At 50.8% G+C, this 22,720-nt stretch overlaps 1 protein-coding gene across 2 annotated transcripts in view; it reads right to left on the reverse strand.

Annotated features, from left to right (window-relative positions):
* Nucleotides 1–3,865, reverse strand: part of ST8SIA5 (ST8 alpha-N-acetyl-neuraminide alpha-2,8-sialyltransferase 5) — a 43,242-nt gene extending 39,377 nt beyond the window's left edge. For both annotated transcript variants that reach the window (XM_037165090.2, XM_037165089.2), the window contains exon 1: nt 3,420–3,865. In XM_037165090.2, coding sequence (XP_037020985.2) covers nt 3,420–3,550 — 131 coding nt within the window. In that variant the 5' untranslated portion in view covers nt 3,551–3,865. The remainder of the gene's footprint in view (nt 1–3,419) is intronic.
* Nucleotides 3,866–22,720: the final 18,855 nt, after the last annotated feature.

The raw sequence follows: 22,720 nt of genomic DNA on the forward strand, positions 1-22,720 counted from the left end.
AGGGATCGAACCCGCAACCTTTCGGTGACAGGATGACGCTCCAACGAACTGAGCCACCTGGCCAGGGCTGACCAGGGCCCCCTCTGGGGCCGCACTGCAGCTGATTCTCCCGCGGCCCGGTCTCCGGTCTCCACGTGTGGACCCCAGAACACACCCGACTAAACACGCTGCGCGCGAATCTCTGGCTGACAGTCTGCCTTCCAGGGACCTGCTCTGCAACATCTCCCACTAAAAACTCTAAAATAATGATTAAAATATGTAAAAATGCCTCTTTAGATGGATGAATAATCTGGCAAGGAAAGAAATAGTAGATGAGTTTTAAAGCCAGTAGCTGCCTTGGGGGCATCTGCCAATCCCCATAATTCATGCATCCCCTGTAATGGCCATTATATTACTGTAACAAGCAAGTATTAACCAAATGGAAGCTGTCTCACTATATTAGGCAAAATGCACGTTAAGACTCAAAGTATTACTGGAAATAAAAAAGTCACTACATTATAACAAAAGATTCCGTTCATTAGGAAGACACTATAGCTAAACTAGTATGCATCGAATAATATCACTCCAATACGCAGAAGGTAAAAGCTGATAAAGTGAAACGGATAAATCACCCATCACAGAGGAAGGTTTCATCACACATCTTAGAAACTGACAGATCAAGCAGAACAGAAAAAATACCAGTAAGAATCCAAAGGACTGAAAAAATACAAAACCACTTGATTGAACAGACATGTAGGAATCCTGCACTTAATAATGAGAGAATCACATTTTTTTCAAGTGCACATGGAGTACTCAAAAATCGACCACATACTGGACCACAAAGCAAATCTCAACAAATTTCAAGGAATTAGCATCATAAATACCATGCGTTCCCATGAGAATGCATTTGAGTTCAAAATGTTAAAGATAAGTTTAAAAAAAGAGTATTTGGAAATTTTAGAACATTTCTAAATTTTGAGTGAAAAAATGACAATAGAAAATAGAAAATACTTGGGATTCAAAATGATGAAAGGACTTCTGATAGTTACTATGTGTATGACCTTGAACAATTACTTAACCTCACTGTGCCTAGTTTCTTCCTCTATAAAATGAAAACAGCAATAGTATCTATTGTTAGAATTCAGTATGGTAATACATAAAGCACTGGAACCAGACCTGGCACATGTAATGCAACACAGTTTTGTGTTATCATCACCATCATCAACCCGAAACTTAAGCGCTATACCTAGAGAAGTACTTAGAGGAAATAAGATTACATTAGAAAATAATAAAGACTGGAAATTAAGGAGATAAGCGTCCAACTTAAGAAGTCAGAGGAAGAACCCGGTTCAGGGACAGGGCGGCTCCAGGAAGAACTAACCAATGGTTAGACCCGGTGCTGCAGTGTGGGCAGGGCAGCCTCGGAGAGGAGAGAGGAGGTGGCGCCACATCTCTGCACCTTTGCTGCTGCCTACTTTAGTCGTGGATGTGCCCTTCCCCTCTACCTACCCAAAGCGTATCGTCCTTCGAGGACCCACTCAGGTTCCACCTCCTCCAGGAAGCCTTCCCTAACTACTTCAGCCCAGTGGTTCCTCCCTTCCCAGATATATTAATATTTACTTCATAACTATCTCATTTGTGGCCATTTTGTTTCCCTAAACAATTCAATCTCTCTGAACATCAGAATCACATCATTCTGGCACCTTTCCAGAATCAGGAACATACACATTTTGCTTGCTTCATTAACCAAGTCCCTGGAGTAAGGCCTGAGCAGGGTGGCATCTGAGACTTAGGGTCCCGGGTCTCTGTGTGAGGGAGGATGGGGAGCAACTGGTATGTCTGCTGAACTCCAGGCAGCTAGTCCATCCACCCAGGACCTTGGGGGGCGGGGGTGGCGCACAGGGTGGCACTTGCAGAGGTTGAGCTGGCATGGGCCACAGTCACTGATATTCTCCCACTGTTGACAAGGCAGCAGGGATCCCTGCAGCCCCTGCAGTTCTGGGTAGGTGCCAACAGGGGGCAGGAACCCAGAGCCACCATGCTGAGGAACAAGTGCAGCAAGAGGGGGCTGCAGCAGGCCCTGTGGGGCCCAGCTATCCTTGCATACAGACATGGGGGAGGGGCGCATCAACCAAAAGAAGAAGCAGGCCCAGTGGGCTCCAGCAAGCCAGGAGGTTCTCTGAAGATGCCCTTTAAAGTCACCAGCCCCATGCTTATCAGTTGCCTTCTACCGAGGAAGAACACTGTAGGATAGTCCAGAGCAGGGACTGTCTGGAAGCAGATGTCCAGGACGAAGGGCCTCGTATTCCCCAGCCCTGGGACATGAAAGGGGAGATGGCCTATTGGCTTTCCTGCTGAGAGTGCCAGACCCAGCAGCAAAGCAAACCTCACTCTCCCGTCCCCACGAGCAGCCCAAATTGCCCAGCTTGGAGGGAGCACCGATGACCAATGCGGAACCCATAGGAAGAAAACAGAACAGCTGTTTTATTATTTGGAAGTTTAGAGAAGAGATGGGATGTTCATATAGCTAGAGAGGCATTTGTTTTCTATCGGCCCAGAGAGGGGCAGTGAGAATAACGAACGAGACGCTGGCAGCAAAGGAAAAACCTCCAGCAGAAAGGAGAGGTGGGCTCTTGGCAAAAGAGGTTCTGATAAGGGTGGATCCTATCCTATAGCCGGCTGTGCTCTTCCCGGGCCCTGAAACCAGGCAGAGTAACCCGAAGCGCTTCTCCTCAGCCAGCAGAGCGGGCAGAAGGGGCCGAGTCTGGGCCCGAGTTTCCGAGTGGGGTTGGAGCAGAGCCCAACAAAGGGAAGGTTAACTCCGGCTGCAGCTCTGACTTTCCGCGAAGGGATGAGAAAGGACCATCAGTTTCCGAAGGGATCAGGTTGTGTTTCGCAGGTCCAGAGGTTTCTGAGTTCACACTCCCTGTCCATCCGTCTCGGCCTACTATCTCCCCCACCTAACCCGACGTTCCTGGGGGAGGGAGGGATGTGCCTTTGCTCCCAAGGGCCCCCACAAGTTCAGTGCTCACAAGGATCTGGTTTGAGCCTCCCACTCCCGGGAGTCCCACCTCCAACCAAATGGCCACAGCACCGCAGATTTGGGGGACACCAATCTGGCCCCTGTGGCCGTTCTGGACATTCAGTGGATTCATCGTCAGCTTGGCCACTCAGCATTCCAAACCAACCCCCATTTTTCACAACAGAACAAAGTTGTTGGGCCCCTCGGGCTAGGGCTGGGCAGGCGCTCCGTTCTCTCGCTGGAAGGAGAGATGCGCTTCAGAGCACCTCCGTGACCTAAACGTAACGCGGAGGTGCCCGGGGCTAAGGGCAGACTAATCGGTCACTCACCCGAGAGACGCCCAGGTGGTCGCTGGGGACGCCACCTGGGGCTCACCCGCGGGCTCTGCTCACTCCCACCCGCACTTGGACTTCCTCACCTCTTAATGTAGTTCCTGCCATACAAGATCTGTTGCAGCAAAGTCACCAAGGCAAAGGCGCAGATGAAGATGAAGAGCAAAGTTCGGTTCCCCAACAAATCCCTGTTCGCCGAGGGGTCCGAGTAGCGCATTCTTGCTGCCGCTCGCGCGCGGCGGGGTGCGGCAGGCGCCAAGCGCCAGGGGTCCCCGAAATCACGCGCGGAGCTCCGGGGCCCCGTGGGGCACACGGCCGACTAGGCGCCTCTCGGCGCGGTCAGAAGGATGGGGACTTCTCGGGGCAAAGTTTCCGGCTGGCGCGGCAGGCATAGGGGGCATCCGAGCGTCGCCTGCGCCGGGGCGGCGGGCAGGGGAGGGCTGGCTGCTGGGAGCTCTCCTTCGGCCCGGGCCTTCCCTCCGAATGCCTTCACCTCAGGCGCCAGCACCCGGCATCCGCCGATTTCCCAGCGGAGGGGCAACGCCAGGTGCCCCAAGCGCCGGGCGGCCCCTCCCGCCGAGGTAGCGGCCAATGGGGAGCGGGGCCCGAGCGCCGTCCACGGGTGCGCCCAGAAGCGCCGCGCACCGCCCCCTTCGGTCGGGCTCCGGCTCGCGGTCACCCCGCGCTGTGCCCTGCGCCCACGGGCCACGTCCGATCCCAGGCCCGCAGCGAAGGAGCGCGAAGGTTGGCCTTCAGTTCTGCGGATGGGAGGTGGGGAACAAAACACCCGGACAGTCTGGCTAACGACTAGGGGGGCGGTGGAGAGGGGGAGGGGTGGAGCGGAAAACGCCGGGTTTGAATTGTGGAATTTAAAAAGGGGGCAGGAAAGGGAAGCCGCGGCTGCAAAGCTGGACTTGCTGGAGGGGAACATTTGCATGCGGCGCGCTGGGCACTGAGTCACCGCAGTGGCCGCGTCCTCACGCTCTCCCGGAGATCTCTCCGGAGAATGCGGAGCAAGGTCAGCCGGGCTGCCCTTCAAGGACGGCGCGCTTGGCTCCTGCATGCCGATGGCCCCAAGCGCCTAACTCCTTCGAAGAGGAAAATCAGGGGCTCGCGGCCCCTGCCACAGGCCTCCTGTCCCTCCCCAACTGCAGCTCTCGGCTGTTCGTCAAAGACCTTGTTGTCACCGAGACACTGGGAGCTTGTCTCATCCCAGGAACCACCCGTAAATCTTAGGTGAGGCGGCTGGCCGCCTTCGAGTACCACAGTCCTCCAAAGCGTAAGTCACCAAGTCTACAAAGGTTTGTGCTTCAAGAGTGCACACCATGGAAAATAAACATAGAAATGCAATGCCAAGTCGTCCTCTTCAGAAATCCTAACCTCTAAATGTGCTCTTCTTTCTTCCCACACCCCGCCCTTCACGCCAAGCGACAGCTCTGTCATCCTCACACCGCAGTCTCCAGGCGCCCAGGGAGTCACGTGCCCGTGGCGTTCTCCACTGAGCCCTCACTGGATGATTCTAGGGCGCCCCTTCCCAGGGCCCTCCAGCCACCGGGGGAGGTTCTAGAGTCAGGTCAGGGATTCAACTTGCCTGAAACTCCAACAGCAGCAAGAAAAAGAACTTTGGTGGGGAAGTGCCCAGACTCCAGTGCTCTGGCCTTGGCAATGAATAGTTTCCTTTTTGAACTGGAAAGACCAAAAATGCGTGGTCAAATCTCATGATTAGTGTTCCACCCATAACTTGCAATTCGTGTGAATTCACAAGGTGGAAATGGACCCCATGCTACCTATGAAGACTTTATGCATAAATAAATATTACCCACGAGCTCACAGATATGCTTGTTAACCAATTAAGGAAATAACACAAACATTTGGATGACCTATTATTATAATAAACCTGATGTTTGGTTTCTTACACATCAGAAAGTGCTTGCAGTTGCATATGTAAATTAATTAGCACCTCCTCACCCCTGGCCGACCTATTTTACAGAGGGAAGGATCACAGCTCTAGCTGCCCAGACTAGCTCACCAAGCAGGAAGTCTTTGGAATCAGAGACCTGGCTCTTTCTCCCATGCACACAGGCAGGGCTGGCTTCCCCGGAGTGGGACCAGTGCCTCCTCTCAAACCCCACTCTTGGCTTAATGTCCCACTCCTGCCATCTTCCGATCCATAGTCAGTTTTGAACAAGGAGGCCGTGCACTTCACTTTGCACTGAGCCACACAAATTACGTGGCAGGTCTTGCACACAAGTCCAAGTTGACAGAGTTCCAATTTTTTACCTAGGTGCCCCCCACCCCCACAGAGTTCAGGAGATGCCACCATCATCTGCTCCGGGCAAGGTGCCATTTCTTTTCTTTTCCTCCTTATTCTCCACCCCCATTAGGTACCCACTTTGATAGTTGTCTTTGGGGTGCATATTTCCTTTAAAACCCCATTTTAAAGTAATAAATCCAGATTATCCTAAAAATGTACATCTTGCTGAGTTTTCACAAGTGGAACACAACCATGTAACTAGGACAAAGACCAAGAAACAAAAACATGATCAGCCCCTGAGACCACCCTTCTTTCCTTTTCGAATTACCACGTACTCAAGAGTAACCACGCCCTGGCTGGTGTGTCTCAGTTGCTTGGAGAGTCCGCCCTCTAGACCAAAAGGTCGCAGGTTCAATTCCCTGTCAGAGCACATACCCAGGTTGCTGGCTGGATCCTGGTCGTGGCGGCCTGTGAGGAGGCAGCCAACTGATGTCTCTCCCTCCATCTTGCTCCGTCCCCACCCTCACCCATGCTTCCTTTTCTCTCTCCAGAAGCAAGGAAAAAAATGTCCTCAGGTAAGGATAAAAAAATAAAAATAAAAAAAGAGTGACAATTCTTTGACTTGTCACAAAGGTCAGTGCTTCCTGTTCCTGTGTTTTATACGAAGGAAATTGGATGTTACTATACCTTCATGTCTGAATTATTTTGGCCGCTGTCGACTGTGCGATTCATTCACACGCCGTGCATGGTAGGTGGAGCTGGAAGATGGCCCCAAGATTCCACCAGCCTCTCTAGTCCTTCTCGCAGTCAGTCAACTGAACATTAATCTAGGTGCTGCTGTAAAGGCATTTTGCAGATGTAATTAAGGCTCAAATCAGTTTTTAGTGAGGTTGTTCTCAATGGATCTGATCACATGAGCCCTCAAAAGGGACTGGGCTCTTCCTGGAGGAAGAGATTTGAGGTACGAGAGGGATGGACATGCAGGAAGCTCTCCATTGTTGACTCCACAAACAGGTGGGTCCATGTGGCAAGAGATGGGGCCCGCCTCCAGGAGCTGAAATCAGCCCCTGGCTCACAGCCAGCAAGGAAATGGGAGCCTGTTCTCCAGTCACAGAAAGCCCCTGAATTCTGCCGCACACTGAGCCTGACAAGCTCAGGGAAGCCCGGCGTGGCAGGCCTTACACACCCAGAGACCTGGAGCAACCACGCAGGACGGTCTGCACATAAAAACTCCTAACTGAAAGCACGTCCTAGCCATAGTCACGTCTGGGGCCAGTAGCTTCTTCCTTCACCGGAGTCAATGTGTATGTATTTAAAGTAAGCCTGTCCCTTGTCTTTGTGCATCTCAGGTAACACAGCTCTGGGAGTCAGAGTAATAATCCCTTTTAGAGGCCTCAGGGTACACCTGCGCCAGAGCTCCAGACCACAGAACCGCCCCTCGTTCCCACGTTCCCACAATACCATCTCTGTGTGCTGTGCGCGTTGTTAATTCTCCTTTACCCACCAGTGTAAAATTAGCATTTGTCTCTCCATTTTACTCTGTCCAGTCTCAGAGATTCCCCCACTTTGCTTTCTCCCCCCTCCCTAATCTACCACCAATGGATTTCATGTAACCCCCACCCCGCGCCCACGTCCCCTCCTCTTTGATTCTGGTGTATAAAATAAGCTGTAAAACTGCCGTTCTCCAGAGCATTTGCTCAATCCATTGAGATTTTGCTTCCCAACAATTGTCAGTTCGGCTCAAACAACCTCATACAACTTCTGTGCGGGTTTGGACGTTTCTTACTTTGACGGGGTCCTAAGCTCCAGCCCCCTTCGCCTTCAGCCTGTGAGGCACAGCAGAGAACCCAGCTACATCGGGCCCAGATTTAGGACCTACTCACCTGCGAGCTGTTTTATTTTCAGCCCTAAGTTTGTAGTTTGCAGTAATTTGTTTCCCTGAGACAGAGCACTAACAGCCTGCGTGTTATAGTTTGTAGATAAAGTCACAGTCTGTTCGATCTCATTGCTGTATGGTAGGCCACTGTCAGACCACAGGTAACTCATCTGTCTGCTCCACTGTTGATGGGCATTTGGGTAGTTGCCACCGTGAACCTTCTAGTGTGTGTCTTTTGGTGAATATATATGCACGCATCTCTGCTGGGTATCAGTATTTAGAAGCAAGATTTCCGGGTCATAGAATGCGCCTATGTTCCGCTTTAATGACTACGTCAAACAGTTTTCCAAAATATAAGTTATTTTTTCAGACTTGCCCTGACCTAATAAGGAACTGGCCTCCACCCTCCCCCACACTATCACTGACAGGCTGATCGGATAACAAAAAGCCAAGAGCTAAAATACTCAAGGGAAAGGAACAGTTTTAAACCCTGGCACGTACTCTCCTCAATGGCACAGGTCACCTGCCTGAATGAGCGGTGAAAAGACTGATGGCGACACGCACCACAGACAGGACGTGGTGGCAGTATTCTGTTGGGGGATGGACCTGGATCCCTTGCTCCCTGGCAAAGGGGCAGCACCTCCAGTGTGCCTGTGCTGACCCTGCTCTTCCACCCCTGGCGGTGTTTTAACCTGACTGCCTTCACAGCAGGTCAGAGAAGCATCTTTAACAAGCACACGAACACTAGCATCTGTGCTGGGCCAGGCACCGAAAATCTTGCAACATGGAGGTCTGCAGTCGCCGTTGTTGCTATTAATATGGATCTGGGTTCCATTTTAAGCTGAATGCATGTTCTGATTGTAGAATCGTAGCAAACACTCAGAAAGCCTGGCAAACAAAAGAGTAAACACATGCATAAGCAATCACATGCCAGAGTCAGCCGAACACCATTTTTACATCCTAATTGCCAGGGATGGGGACAGCTGCGTCATTGTTTCAAACACGCACTCGCACACAGTTCAGCCAAGAACAAATGTCAACACTGGCACAGTCTGCTAAAATGCTGATAACTGACAGGCGTCGCTCATGCTGTGAGCACCGTCCCTGGTGTAAAATGGAAAGAGTCCCCTTTAACAGAGACCTCGAGCTCCTCCTGGTTTAAGAAAGCCAGGTTTTGTGTCAGATGGCCAGATTATGTAAGTGACATTCCACCCACGTGTTCAAGGAGTTTGTGATAAGTGCATGCTGTTCCTGTGTCTCTTTATATTTGTGTTAACAAGGCAAGCTTCCAGTGGCTGGTGTCTGGTTTGGGGACACTTTGTGTCCCCCAAGACACGAGGGTCCCCTGCAAGACAAGAGGGTCTTGCAGCCACTAGGCAGATATGCCCATTGATAAGCCTGTAATCCAGAAAGCCAGGGCAGGAAACTACGGGCTGGACTGTGCTTCACCAGCCATGTTTCGATAAATTAGTATTACAGAACCGAACTATGACTTCAATCCCTGCTCAGTTCTCTTAGGAAGTGCAAGTGGCGTTCTAATAATTTATGAAACAATCTTGAACATGGGTGTGAAGTCACCTTTTGGCCTTCACATCTCCAACCTGAGAAACATCTTCCTCTTTTCTCCTTTAAAATAATTTCTATATATTTAAAATTTTGTAATTTTCTTTAAAAATTGTTTTCAATTACCATGGACAATTAGTATTATTTGATGTTATTTTCACATCCTCCTCTGTCTTAGCACCACCTCCCAGGTCTTCCTCTCCGGCATTGTCCCCGATTTATCCAGTTTGTTTCAAATGGCGGGGACATTATTATTATTGCTATTATTGATCCATAAGGCTTTATGCATCCAATGCCCTACAGTGCCCAAAGGCTGATTTCCACCGCAGGTATGTCACCATCCCACAGGCAGCCAGAAACAGCGACGCTGTTCATCATAAAGTCACTCAGAGCATACTTCGATGACATGGCGGCCAAAGTGGACCTGGAACCTCCTTTGCTAACTCGAAAGGCTGAGCCCTGAGTTATAAGCCCCGGGGTCAGGTTCTGCCCTTTGAGGAAGAAGAGTGACAATTCAGCCAAGGAATGTTTGTCATCTCCGACCCAGTGCGGCTCCTGGACAAGATCAGTCGGTGGTCTGCACCATTTCAAAAGAATGCCCGGACAGAGAGCTGCTTAGAGATGCTTAACACTCCTTGGGTGTCTGAGAAGAGCGAGGGGAGAAATGTTCCTCTATGATCACCCACTTCTGAAGCCCCAGGGGAGATCCCCAACGCCGATGCCAGGGCCACGGCAAAGCATGTGTCGTTTCACTGAAAGAAGCCACTGTCCTAGGTTCTAAATAAAAGCCCCAGGCACCCAGTAGACATGGCGGGAGTGTCACCTGTGTGCTCGGTACTGATACGCCAAGGAAGTGAGGATCAGTGATTCATAGTCTGTGCCCTTGGAGGAGTTCGTGGAGAAGTGAAGAAGGCAGACAGACAATACCCCACAGTAGGCGATGATCCTCCAACCCAAGATGAGGGTGGCAGGGTGGGAAGGTGAGCAGGGAGCAGGATGGTAAGGAAGGTGACCTGAACTGTGACGGGTAAGGACAGTCAGCCAGGTGAAGGAGAGGGATGAGGGGTGCCGGGCAGAGGGGCCCTGTGGGCAAAGGTTGGCTGTGGGAGACCAAGGGCAGTCAGCTCAGTGAGGCTGGAGAGATGAGGCTGGGTTGAACAGGCAGGAGCCGGAGCGAGAGGAGTTGGGATGTCCCCGTGGAACCGTGGCAGGATTTTAATCGGGGAAATGACAGGGTCAGATCTGCATTTTAGATCAACCTCCCTGCAGACTGGTGGGGAGCAGTTCGGGGAAGAAGTGGCTGAAAAGGCCTGGATATGACAGCTTATCTTTCATTTATTTCCCTGACATCAGACCCCTCCCTGCTGCCGCAGCCGCCCACCCCCACCCCAACGATGTCTCATTATTGTAGCCGCTTGAGAGTGAATTCTCTGCCTCCTGCCAGGGGGGCAGGCGAGGGAGAGAGGCCAAGGATCGCTGCCTTATGAAAGCTGGCGCTGTATGAAGCGCTTCGTCCTCCGATTCATTTAATATTCATGGAAATGAGTTGAGCGTGGTCCCTCAGGGCTGGCCCACTACACACTGGGACAATGTCAGAGCTTGTCTCTGGCACTTTTTTTTTTTTTTTGGCCACTTTCTGGGGTTCTCTCTGCTCCACGGGTTCCTAGTGCAAAAACACTCTCTTCTCCCTCCCTTCGAAAACCCTGCTGTTGGGAAAGGCTCTGGTAGCTTTCATGTATATTCTAGTGTTTCTGTTGGAAATTTAACCAGAAGTATCATCTGTGCCTGCGAGAAAGGCCATGTCCCCTTAGAATTGCCCTCAGAGCATTATGAAGACACCTCCAGGGGACCATGACCTGAGCCACACCCTCACAGCTTTTCAATGCAATCTAATGGGGAGCAGTTTTCTGGAGGGACATGTACCTGAGGTTATAATAGGAATTAGTGGGGAAAAGATTATTTTAAAGAAAATTTCTTGTCATCCAACAACGTCAGTACTTATACATAAAAAGTAAGGGGCGTGTTCGGCCTGAGCACCATAAAAACAGATCATCGGCCACAAGAGCAATCATCAAGGCGCCCACCTGGCTTGCTGTGCAGCAGGTGTGTCCGCCTTGTCATCACTGACAGGCCAAGGAGACAGTGCTGGACCCCAGGGGCCAGCGCCCTTCTTTGGAAAGGGCCAGAGAGTGAATTCTGCAGGCTCTGGGAGCCATGCAGTTTCTGTCGGATATGACTCTGCTGTCGCAGTGTGAAAGTGTAAATAATAGAGTTGAATGGCCATGAGCCGAGGGGGCCCACGGGCTGCAGTTTGCTATCCCTGGTCCACACCACGTGATGTGCAGAGCTCTGTGCAAAAAGTCCTACCCCACTGGCCTGAACAGTCACGGTAAAAGTTGTTCCTCTGTGGCCAGGCCTTATATTTACAAAGGCCTGATAAGCTATAACATGCTAATCCATTTTCCACCAGCAACGTGTCAGCATAGATTTGTTTACCTTTGAGGCGCAGCCTGGAGATCACAGGATGACACCCCCACACGTAAAGTGCCCTCCATGTCTGGCCAGCTGTCTCATGAATACTTGCCCCTCCATCTCCAGGGACTGCTGAGCATAAGTATGGGTGTGTTCCTTGTGTCCAGAATTCTTGTGTCCTGAAGATCAGTGGGTCAATTAAAATCTTTTGACTACAGTGACAGGAACCATTGAGAAGTTTATTTTCCCCACATAGCAGAAAAAGTAGAGGTGGGGTGGGCTCCACAATTAGCTACTCAGTATTTCTAGAACCCAGGCTTTTCCCATCCTCTGCTCTGCCATCTAAAATATAGGCTTCTAACGGCCCTCCCGGCACAGTGGGCGGAGCCTCAGCCTCATAATCTGAAGGTCCTGAGTTAAAATGTGGGCTTCTAAGAGTGGGTGGCCTCATGGTCACGTGATGAATGCCCGCAGTAACTGGTGCAATAGCAGAAGGGAAGGGGGAAAGTGGAGGGAGAGAAAGAGGGAGACTGACTCTCCCCCAACCTGGCACCAATAATAATCCGGAGAGGCATACCAGGCACTGATTGGCTTACGCCTAGAACCCCTGCACCAATCACTGACAAGAGAATGCTGGTATTATCATTGTTGGCTTAGTCTGCTAGGACCCCGTCCCAGGAGCTCAGGTCATTTTCAGAAACCACATTGCTGCTACGCAGTTGGAGACAGAAGGGATGTTGGAGAGTCAACCCCTGTGTCCACCATCATCAAGAGGAGCACTTTTTCCACTTATGTTTCCCCTTCCCTCCTTTTAATGGATCATGGATGCTGTGATCACGTAGTGCCGATGAGAGAGAAATGACAAGAGTGGAGAGATGTGCCCTTCGACATCCCAGGAACATTTCACAACCGTGTATGAGGTCACCAAGGCTCTGACTCCTGTCCACTCTGCAAACACACACACACCCCGTAAGAAGCCAGGCAACAGAGCAGCCAAGGTACAAGTGTGGAAATGGATTGTGTCTGCTGTCTGAAAGCCTTGGTGGTCAGCTGCAAAGCCTCCACAGGCTGCAGAGTGGCCTGGTGTGGGGAGATGCCACAGAACGGCAGCAAAGACCCCAGGAGTCAAGAGGAGACATGCTTTAGGACTCAGCTCTGGGAGCTCCGGAAAGACCCTCTCTTCCTCCCTGATGTCCTCACACGTATACTGGAAAATATAATACCAACCTCCCAAAAGTAGGAGTGTGTGGTGGTTAAATGTGAGAGCACCGTGTGAGCCATAAAGTTATCCATGTCTAAGGTGACCAGCATTATTGACCGTGGCCTGAGATAGAGGGAGTGACTTCACAAAGGGTGAGTATCGACAAGTGCGTGATGGGGCTCGGGCACCCTCTGTGGCTCCCCTCTACCCCCAGCAGCACTTGGCTGACTACTGCACGTGTCCAGCACTGTCTGCTGGCCAAGGCTCTCCAGCACCCCCACAGAAGCCCAGACTAGGATCTGCCCCTTCCCTGTCCTCCCACCAAAACTACGTGCCTTGGGTCTCACTCTCTCATCTCCTTCACACGCGCCTGAGGCCAGCATTCCCGAAGGGTTAACTGTCCACAGGTTACCTGTAAGTGTGACAGCAAGGGAAGGAAGTATGGAGTAGTGGGGACAGCGCAGTCCTGAGGGTCAGAAACCCGAATCTCGGGTCTGGCTCTGCCTCTCACTGGCCATCGGAATTCAGGCTTGATTAACCTGCTGGCAACCTTGGACTTGTTTTCAGCCCACAAAATAAAAGACAGATGTGGTTTTTACAACTTTTCCCAGCACGGAAAGTTGGCTTCAAAACAAAAGGGCCCGTATCCTCTGTCCTCCCCTCATGCCCCTTATTGCCCCAAAGGGAGGCCCTCCAGGCACCATCTCAGACCGTGAGGGCTTGGAAACCACTGGGCCAAACGACCCCCAGGTCCCATTCAGCTTCAGAATTCTCTAACTCAGTCTCTACTTCTGAGATAATGACTTCTTGCCAATACGCGGTGCTCCTCCCTAGAAGCATTTGTATTTAACGAGGAATTCTTATAACGATATAATCTTTTGAAGATGGGATTTCAGGCACCATGTACATGAAAGAGGTAGTTGGGAATCTCCCCGGGTCCCATAAAATCATCCCACTTGGGTTATCCTCTCAGCTTTCAGGCGGGGCCTTAATGTCAGTTATGTGGTCAATGGCACTTTTCACGGTGGTGAAAGACCTCTTGTCTTTGCGATTTGGAGCTTGTTGAAGGGTGGGTTCCCATCAGATCCTGGGTTAACCATTAGGCCCAAGGAGGACACGGAATGGCCACTGCGTCTTTCATGGAGGAGTGTGAATTCCTTTAATACATTCTATTGATTATGCTATTACAGTTGTCCCATTTTTCTCCCCTTTGTTCCCCTCTGCCCTGTACCCCCTCATCATCATTCCCCCACCTTAGTTCAGGGAGTATGAATTATAATCGGGTTCAGCTCTGAGGGAGAGAAATCCCCCTAATGACAAGATTTAATAAAGACACACATTTTTTCTCTGTCATATAGTAGGTAATCTAAGGGAAGCAGTCCAAGGCTAGGGGAGTGGCTCCATTTGAAAAAGTCTTTGATGATCTGGGCTCCTCCCAGCTCACCACTCTACTCTCCCAAGGATGTAGCTCTTGTCCTCATGTTCCAAGGCAGAAACCAGAGCTCCAGCCATCACATCTAAGGTCCAGTTAACAAGATGGAAGAAGAGATGAAGGAAGGTGGGTCTTTCTCCCTTCAAGGACATTCCCTGTCATCTCACCTAACTCTTCTGCTCACACCTCACTGGCTAACCTAAGTCATGCAGTTGCTCTAGATTCAAGGGAAGCTGAAGAAAATGGTCTTCTGCTGGGCTGGGCCCAGGACCAATGTGGGTTCCATGTCAGGAGCGGGTCAGCAATTCTCAGAATTTCAGTTCTGGGGTCTGTACATTGACCCAGACTCTTGGGAATTTCACCTGGATATCTTCAGATTTTTAAAGGTAACTTGTAATGTCATTTGATGCAGATGAGAGCTGCATATGTAATAGTATGAGTATGAACTTTATAAAAATACATTTGGACTCCAGAACTGTATGCTACAAAGTTTCTTTTTAACCTTTTAAAAAAGTCTAACATATGTACAGAAAAGTATGTAAGTCATGGTGTGCCGCTCCATGAATTACCACAAAGTGAAGACATCCATGTTACCAAGAAAAAAGAACCAGCCCCCAGAACCTGTCTGCTGCTCGTTCCAAGCTCATGTGCCCATCTACATCCCTTCCTTTTCTCCACCTTTCTTCCTTTCTCTTCTGCTCACCTCACTACCCAGGCCCCCCAGATACCCTGGGGTGGGGGCTGGGAGGTGGTCATTTCTTTAGGCTGTTCTGCCTCCTGGCTCAGAGAAAACAGTATGACCTTTGGAGCTAGACTTACCAAGATCCAGATCTCAGCTCCTCTGCTCACCAGCTTTGTGAACCTGAGCAAGAGACGTAGCCTCTCTGACCGTGACCCAAGTGCTTCCCTGAAGGTTAAATCTGCTGGTGCTTGCACTTCCTCCAAGAATCCGCAGCAGGCTGGGCACTCCGTGCATGGTGGCCCATGTGTCACTGCATTGTCAATTTAATTCTTCTGCTTGCGCCTCTTGAAAGCCCCGGGAGGCAACACTCATTCTTTCCACTTCACAGACTGACGCCATGATGCCCACAGAGATGAAATGACTTGCCCAGCATCACACGGCATGTCGGCAGCAGAGTACAGAACTAGACCCCGGGCTCCAAGGCTGGGCCAGAGCGGGACCTGGGGCTGCACCTTCCTGGTCCAGAGGTGCTGAGACTGGGGAGGGCACCGGGGTCAGCCCATGGTCCTGTGGCCATCCAGACGTTTGTTTGGCCCAGGGGCATCTGGTTCTATAACAGATTCCCTGTCATCCTCACTAAGACTTGTTTCAGCCTCACCAGAGGTTTTCCTAAACAGACGCGCAGACGCCAACCTTATGACACTTGCAAATAAAATCAACTCCCTCAGCAGGATTGGGTTCCAATGGCGTCTAATAATAACTGCAGACCCAGAGGAGTAAATAGCCGGCCATGCACACAGTGACCTCCAGGAGCAGACAGGATGTGGAGCAGTCAGAGCCAAGGCAGCGCCAGGGCAGGGACAGGGCCCGGTGCTGGCACACAGGGCACCGGGCGGGACGAGGAGGACAGCGAACACAGTGGACCGGTCCTGGTCACACTGGCACAGCTGGGGCAGTTCGTGCCATCTTCCAACAAACACTATTAGACAGCGACCTGGTCACAGGTGCTGGGTGACAGGTGGGCATGTGCGGTTTGGGAGCTCAGAGGACAACTCCCCTTCCCAAGATGCTCAGACATTTAATTAGAAGGGGTCGGGTCTTTTCTTGTACTAGAAATGTAAGAGTGAGAAGCTAGCAACCTGAGAAGAGGCCTAGGGGCGTGTCCAGAGTGATGTCCGGGGGTCAGGGTGACAGCGGCCTTCCCTGGGAGGCGGTCTGGCCCAGCCCTGTGGTTTCTCCCTGTCCTTTCTGGGAGCCTCTCCTCGCCCTCTGCCCTCCTCATCCTGCTCGGCTCTGACACAGGTCCTTACCTTCTCCGTGGAGTTCTGAAATAGCAGCCATCGACAGGACTGGGTGGTCACCACGTGCTGGGCACTGTGAAAAGTGTTCCTTCACTTCATCTTCACGGCCGTGTGAGGTAGGAGCGATTACTATGCCCATGCACACGGGGACACGGGCGCACAAGGTTAGCTAACTTGTCCAAGGTGGCACAGCCTAGGAGGTGCGAATGGGATCCGAACCCAGGGCACCTGGCTCCAGAGCCCACCCTCCTCCCGCAGCAGCGACGATCTAACTCCCGCTGTGGGGTGCTGGTCCCCGAGACTCCTGTGCTGTCTCCAAAGCCTCTGAACTCCAGGGGCAGGGTCGGTGTGCTACAGGCCACCGGATCTCAGCTCCTTCACACCCCTTAGGGCTCCCGTGGCCACCGTCCCACCCTCTCCTCGCCTGGGTCTGTAAACTCAGTGTCGGGTACTGTGGCTCGGGGCCTTCCCCATACCTCGTGTTGGGCCAAGAGGCTGTGGGGTCTGAACGTCCATGCAGAAGGAGCAGCCACGAGCCACATCACAGGCCTTCACCTCCGAGTGCTTGCTTGCATTCGGTACCCGCGCCGTGCAAGGCAGAAGAGTGGGCGTGGCTCAGAGCTTGGGCCTGAGTCACGTGCCTGGGCTCTGATGCCAATCCAGCCAGTCACCAGCTCTGTCCCCTCCGTTTAGATTCTTGACCTCTTGGAGCCTCAGTTTCTTTATTTATGAAATAGGCTAGTAAAAGAAGCTGCCTTCCAAACTTTGGGTGCGGAGTGCGGTCAGGCGCGCCAATTACTTCAAAGGGCGCGGGCTGCGCAGGAAGCACGTGGGAAATGTGAGCACTTTCTGTGACCGCACCTCGTCACAATTGTGAAACCCTAAAACTGGAAGTTTCACTTTCTAACCACTTCCTCATTTTCCGTTCTTAGAGACCTTCTGCCCCTGCCCAGGCTGCCCCCTGCCAGTGTGCCCCAAGGGTGCAGCCCCCATTCTCCAGTGGATCAGTCTCCTCCTGGCGACTGATTCCTTTCTTACTCCGCTAAGACTCCATGGTCGATCGCTTTACTGAGATTCTTATAATTACCCACATTTCCCCATTTTTGGGTCTGCTTCTGCAAGGATTAGGTTCAGTGGCATAACATAGAAAACTCAAAGAACAGTCCTTAAAATCATAAGGTTTATTTCTCCCCCACATAAAAAAAAGTGGGATGGTGAGTGTCAGTGCATCGGGGACCCATGCTCCTCTTCTCTTCTCTTGCTGCTCATTCATTTTTAGCACATTGCTTCATAGCCCAAGATCACTGCCTGAGCTCCAGCCATGCTGCCTACCTTCCAGACGGCACGATGGAGAAAGGAAGAGGAGGGGATAACAAAAGGGGGAGCCCCAGCCGTCCACCGCCGGTTCTAGAGCCTTTCCATCCAATCATCAGCCAAGCTCCATATAGCCACACCTAGTCCCTGCTTACTCCCGACCCCACCCCCCCTTACATCCCAAATAAAAGGGAGAAGCGGGCAGGACGTTCTACCGCTGTGCCTGCCTGGCCGAGCCACAGCTGTGGATGATTTCACCATCCACTTCTACTTCCAGGCTGTCCCCAGTGCTGGACAAAATGACACAACCACGCTGACAGGCAACCCTGCAGACACATGGCTTCCAGCCCAGGCGCCCCCACACTCCTGCACAGGCCATTTTCCTCTCTCTTGCACTGCCTCATGGCAATTATTCCAAGTGTTCAATCACTTTCCTGACGCACTCCTCCCACCCTTGTTCCTAGCAGGCCTTGCCTCCGCCCTCCCTTTCACCTGTCGTCACACTCCTCCTCCATTCCGACGAAGCTGCTCTGGCTCCAACCCGGGGTGATGCCGCCCTGGCAAGCGCAGGCCGCCTCTTCCTGAGTCCCCAATAAATCCTTGCACAGAGCTGAGCGCACATCAACAGAAATGAACTGTTGAGAGCCAAGGTGCTAGTAGCTAACAGCTCAATCTACATACTCTCCCACGATGGCTGGTTTTCAGCCAGAGCCTTTGACGGCTCACTCCAGAGGCTCCTACAGGGATGTCCAAGGCCTGAGGAGGCTGACTGGGGGCTATTTCAGGGGCCGCAGACCCCCAGCAGCCCTTCGGCCCTCCCTCACAGCAGCAGATGGGCCTGGGAATGGAGACCGGCTCCCCTGCAAAAGGCTCAGAATCCTTTGCCTCCTTCAGCCCCAACTCTCTGGGACACTTTCGCCCGTACCCAGGCTCAGCCCCCCACTGGCACATGGTCACTGGGCACACCATCCGCCTCCAAAAAGAGGAAAAATGACTGGAGAGAGAATGCCAGTATTTCTCCATGCTAAGGTGTCCATATTCTTATGAAAATGTCCACTCTGCCTTTCTGGTGGCTTGTGATGAACAATCTGGTTGCGGACGTGCCTGGGACTGGGGGTGACTGAGGTGGGCCGCCCCATTCTTCAGTAAATGGAGAGGAAGCGAGAGAAGGGTCAGCATTTAAAGCCCACCCCCTGCCCCCTGCGCAAGGCTGGGTGGTACTGGCACTGCTAGGAGGGCTCACACTGGTTCCGGCCCCTCCTACCCCCACCCTCACCCCCAGTGCCCACCTTCCTGCACTCCCACCCGGGCCGGGGAGGGCTTGGGCTAGGAAATCACTCAGGAGCTAAGGGGTTCCTACTGCGGGTGAAAAGTATGACTTTGAGGCTGCTATAAAAAGGAGCAAAAACAACAGATGTGCCTCTTCTTCAGTCTTTAGGTTCTGTTTCCTTTATCGCATAAGTCTTGCAAGAGCTACTCATTTTCACATTTTCCTCAGTCACTTCCTCCCTCCAACGTGAATTACTTAAAATAACAAGCACCACTCCGGGTCAGCCTCACGGCCATGCAGAGCAGGCTCGCTCCAGAATGAGGACTGCGCCAGAAGAAGCTGCAGGTGACCCCTGCCCCCATCGCCATCCCTACGCACTGCAGCCCATCAGTGGCACTGCTGCCTTTCCTTCGGCCGCCAAAGGTGGCGCTGAGCGCCGAGGCCTGGGCGCCCGCCTCCTACAGGGGAGGCTGGAATGACATCCGGAACTTGCCTGAGGGCAAGGTTAGCTAGGAGAGCGAGAGAGGGAAAACAGGCCATCTGGCCTTGGAAGAACACCTGACTAGAGGTAGGACCTGTGTTCTAGTCCCATGCATGCTGTTGGGGGGGCTGTGTGGTCAGGGGCAAGCTGCTTTCCTCCTCTGGATCTGAGACCTCATCCCTAAAACCAGGGTGCGTGAGGGCCCTTCTAGTGCAGGTCCGTGCCTGGAGCCTCCTTGACTTTCGGTACTGCCCCCTAAATCTCCCTCTTCTCCATCCCTTGCCAGTCAGGCTTGCCGATGGCTTAGGGAGCTGCCTGTTTATGTCACGCCTGGTCAGAGGTAGTAGACGCAGGCTGTTCTTCCAGCCTCCCGTCAGCCCCCACAGTCTGCTCTGCACACTGTCGACAGACTTGGAGATGCTGATCCCATGCACAGTTTAAAATCAGTCACTCTCCACAGCATTTGACTCCTTAACAAGGACCGTCACTGTCTTCCTCCACCTCTCTCTCCATAGCTCCCAACTTCCGATATTTATGAAGCACCTGCTATGTGCCAAGCACGGTTCTAGGAGCTCAGCATGCAGCAATAAGCCTTCAAGACTGGGTTCAATTGTCACCTGCCCTGAGAAGCACCCCCCACTCCCCAAAACCCACCTGCAGGGTGAACTCTGCCTCCCCCTGTGTGTGCAAGTTGCTGTACCTGACCCGACCATGAGGTGGCTGAGAACAGGAGCCCTTCTCCCCTTCGTCACTGTGTCAGGGAGGTTATGGTGACCTAGTTCGCGGAGTGTGGTGGTTAATTTTATGTGTCAATTTGGCTAAACCATAGTACCCAAATATTTGGTCAAACAGTATTCTAGATGTTCCAATGAAGGGCTTTTTTAAGGATGAGATTAACATTTACATCAGTAAACTCTTAGTAAAGCAGATTACTCTTCGTAACATGGGTGGGCCTCATCCAAGGAGTTGAAGGCCCTAAGAGAAAAAAGGTCCCCACCATCCCAGAGGGAAAGGAAATCCCGCCTCCAGAACGTCTTCATCTTGGAGCTGCAACGTGAACCCTTACCTGGGTCTCCAGCCTGCCAGCCTACCTGCAGATTTTGAACTTGCCAGAGCCAATACCTTAAATTCTCCCTCTTTCCCCCCACAGACACCCACCCACCCACTCACATACACACCCCTTAGACCAGTCAAGGCGACACATAAAATTAACCATCACATTTACGTACAGTACAATTTACCCTTTTAGATGTACAAGCCTATGAGACTTAGAACTGGAGCTGTGTAGCCACCATGAAAATTTAAATCAAGTTCTCCAACATCCAAACGACCCTCTGTCATCCATCCTTCCTGCCTCCCCCGTCGCCTGGCGATTACTGATCTGTTTTCTCCCCTTGTAGTTTTGCCCTTTGCAGAATGTCACATAAACGGCATTATACCTTATATAACCTTTTGAGTCCAGTTTCTTTCACTCGACAATGCATTTGAGATTCATCCGTAGTGTGTCTATCAGCAGTATGCCCTTAGTATTGCTAAGTATCCCACTGTACAGATGCATCACAGTTCGCCCGTTCCCCAGTTCAAAGTCATTTCTATTGTTTCAAGGTTAGGACAGTTATGAATAAAAATGCTGACTTTGAGCATAGGTTTTAGTGGGAATACAAATGTCCACTTGTCTCTTATACCTAGGAGTGGGACTGCTCGATCATATTGTAAGCGTGTGGTTAATCTTACAAGAAACTCCAAACTGTTCTCCAAAGTGCTGTCCCCGTTTTTGCATCACCCGGCAGTGGATGAGGCTGGGTCTGACAGCACGTGTTTCCATTTCTTTTCCTGGCTACCCTAACGCATGTATAATGTCTCACTGTGGCGCTACCCGGCATTTTTAATGACTAATGATGCTGCACATCTTTTCATGGGATCATTTGCCTTCTATAGGTTCTTTGGTGAAATTTCTACTAAAATTATTTTTCCCACTTAATAACTGAGTGGTTTGTTTTCTTATTCTTGGCTATATATACACACACATATTAATACTTTTTCTAGATATGTCTTATGTCTTTTGACAATATTTTCTCTCAGTCTGTAACTCATCTTCTCATTTTTTCAACAGTGTTTTGAAAACAGAACTTTGTATTAGTGAAACTCAGTGTATCTTTTTTCTTAATGTTGATGGTGTTGAGCTAAGAAATCTTTGTCTAGCACAGATCGTAAAAACATTTCCCATTTTCTTCTGTAAGTTTTTTAGTTTTAGGTATTACATTTAGGTCTGTGATTTCTGTCATCCAATATTCTGTTCTGTAGAGGCAACTATGGATGGTTGGCATATCTCCATGCAATTTTTTAAGCTAGCAAATATAAACTCTTTGCTTATGCATACACTGCCTTTCAAAAATACTATTTTTCCAAACAGCTTTCAGGTCACAGCGAAATGGAGCAGAAAGTACAGAAGCTTCCCACACACCCGCTGCCCACCCCCCCTCCACACACAAAACCTCCCACACCATCAACATGTCCCACCAGGGGGGTCCACGTGTCACACTCAGTGAACCCAGGCTGACCCTTCGTTACCACCCAGACCCCGCAGTCCCCAGCAGGGCTCATTCTTCATGCTGCACTATTTACAACAGCAGCCACTTGAAGAGGTTAATTGGTAACCCCATGATGACATCTGACATTGAAAATCATTTCATATCCTTATTTGACATCTGTGTATGTTCTTTGGTGAGATGACTATTTAGGACTTTTAGCCATTTAAAAAATTAGTTGTTTTCTTATTGGAGAGTTTTTAAGAGTTGTGATTTAGAATAACAGTCCTTTATTAGATATTTCTTTTGCAAATAAAGGATTTTCTCCCAATCTGTGTCTTGTCTTCTCATTTTCTTGGCAGTGGCTTCCACAGAGCAGAGTTTTTTAATTTTAATGAAATCCAGTTTATCAATTACTTCTTTCATGGATGATACCTTTGGTGTTTTATGTTAAAAGTCATCATCATACCGAAGGTCTTTCAGATTTTCACCAGTGTTACCTTCTAGTGAATTTATCATACATTCTGATCCTTGTAAGTTTGTGCTATTTCTCCAAGAAATCATAAAAACCTCAAGGAGAGCATCCTTTTGTAAAAACCTCTGTACTCCCCACAGTACCTTTGCACAGAGTAGATGCTCAATAAAGTAACAGCTGAACAGGCCAGGGCGCCCTCAGATAAAAATGAAGCTTCCACACCAGAGACCACTCCACATCTCTCCGGCCCTGGCACACGCCAGCCCGATGTTCTCTCTGCACACGCTCAGGGAGAAGACAGTGCTCTTAGGAGGCTGCCACAACCCGGTGACATCCCCAGAGTCTTCTGCATACCTCCCCTCCTTTTCCTGCGACGTGAGCCCCTCAGTGGCCTTCATGGTTTCCTTATCTTTTTCCTGCGTGGCTGTCCAAAGATGAAAGCCTACATGTAGGCTTGGAGCCTAGTTGCACTAATAATGATCGCCAGTTTCTCTCATGTCATGAAAGAGTTTCTTCTCTTGTAACAAAGAAATGAGAG

This window comes from Artibeus jamaicensis, unplaced genomic scaffold (genome assembly GCF_021234435.1).
Source record: "Artibeus jamaicensis isolate MK-2021 breed Jamaican fruit bat unplaced genomic scaffold, CSHL_Jam_final contig_354, whole genome shotgun sequence".
In the NCBI taxonomy this organism is placed as follows: Eukaryota; Metazoa; Chordata; class Mammalia; order Chiroptera; family Phyllostomidae; genus Artibeus; species Artibeus jamaicensis.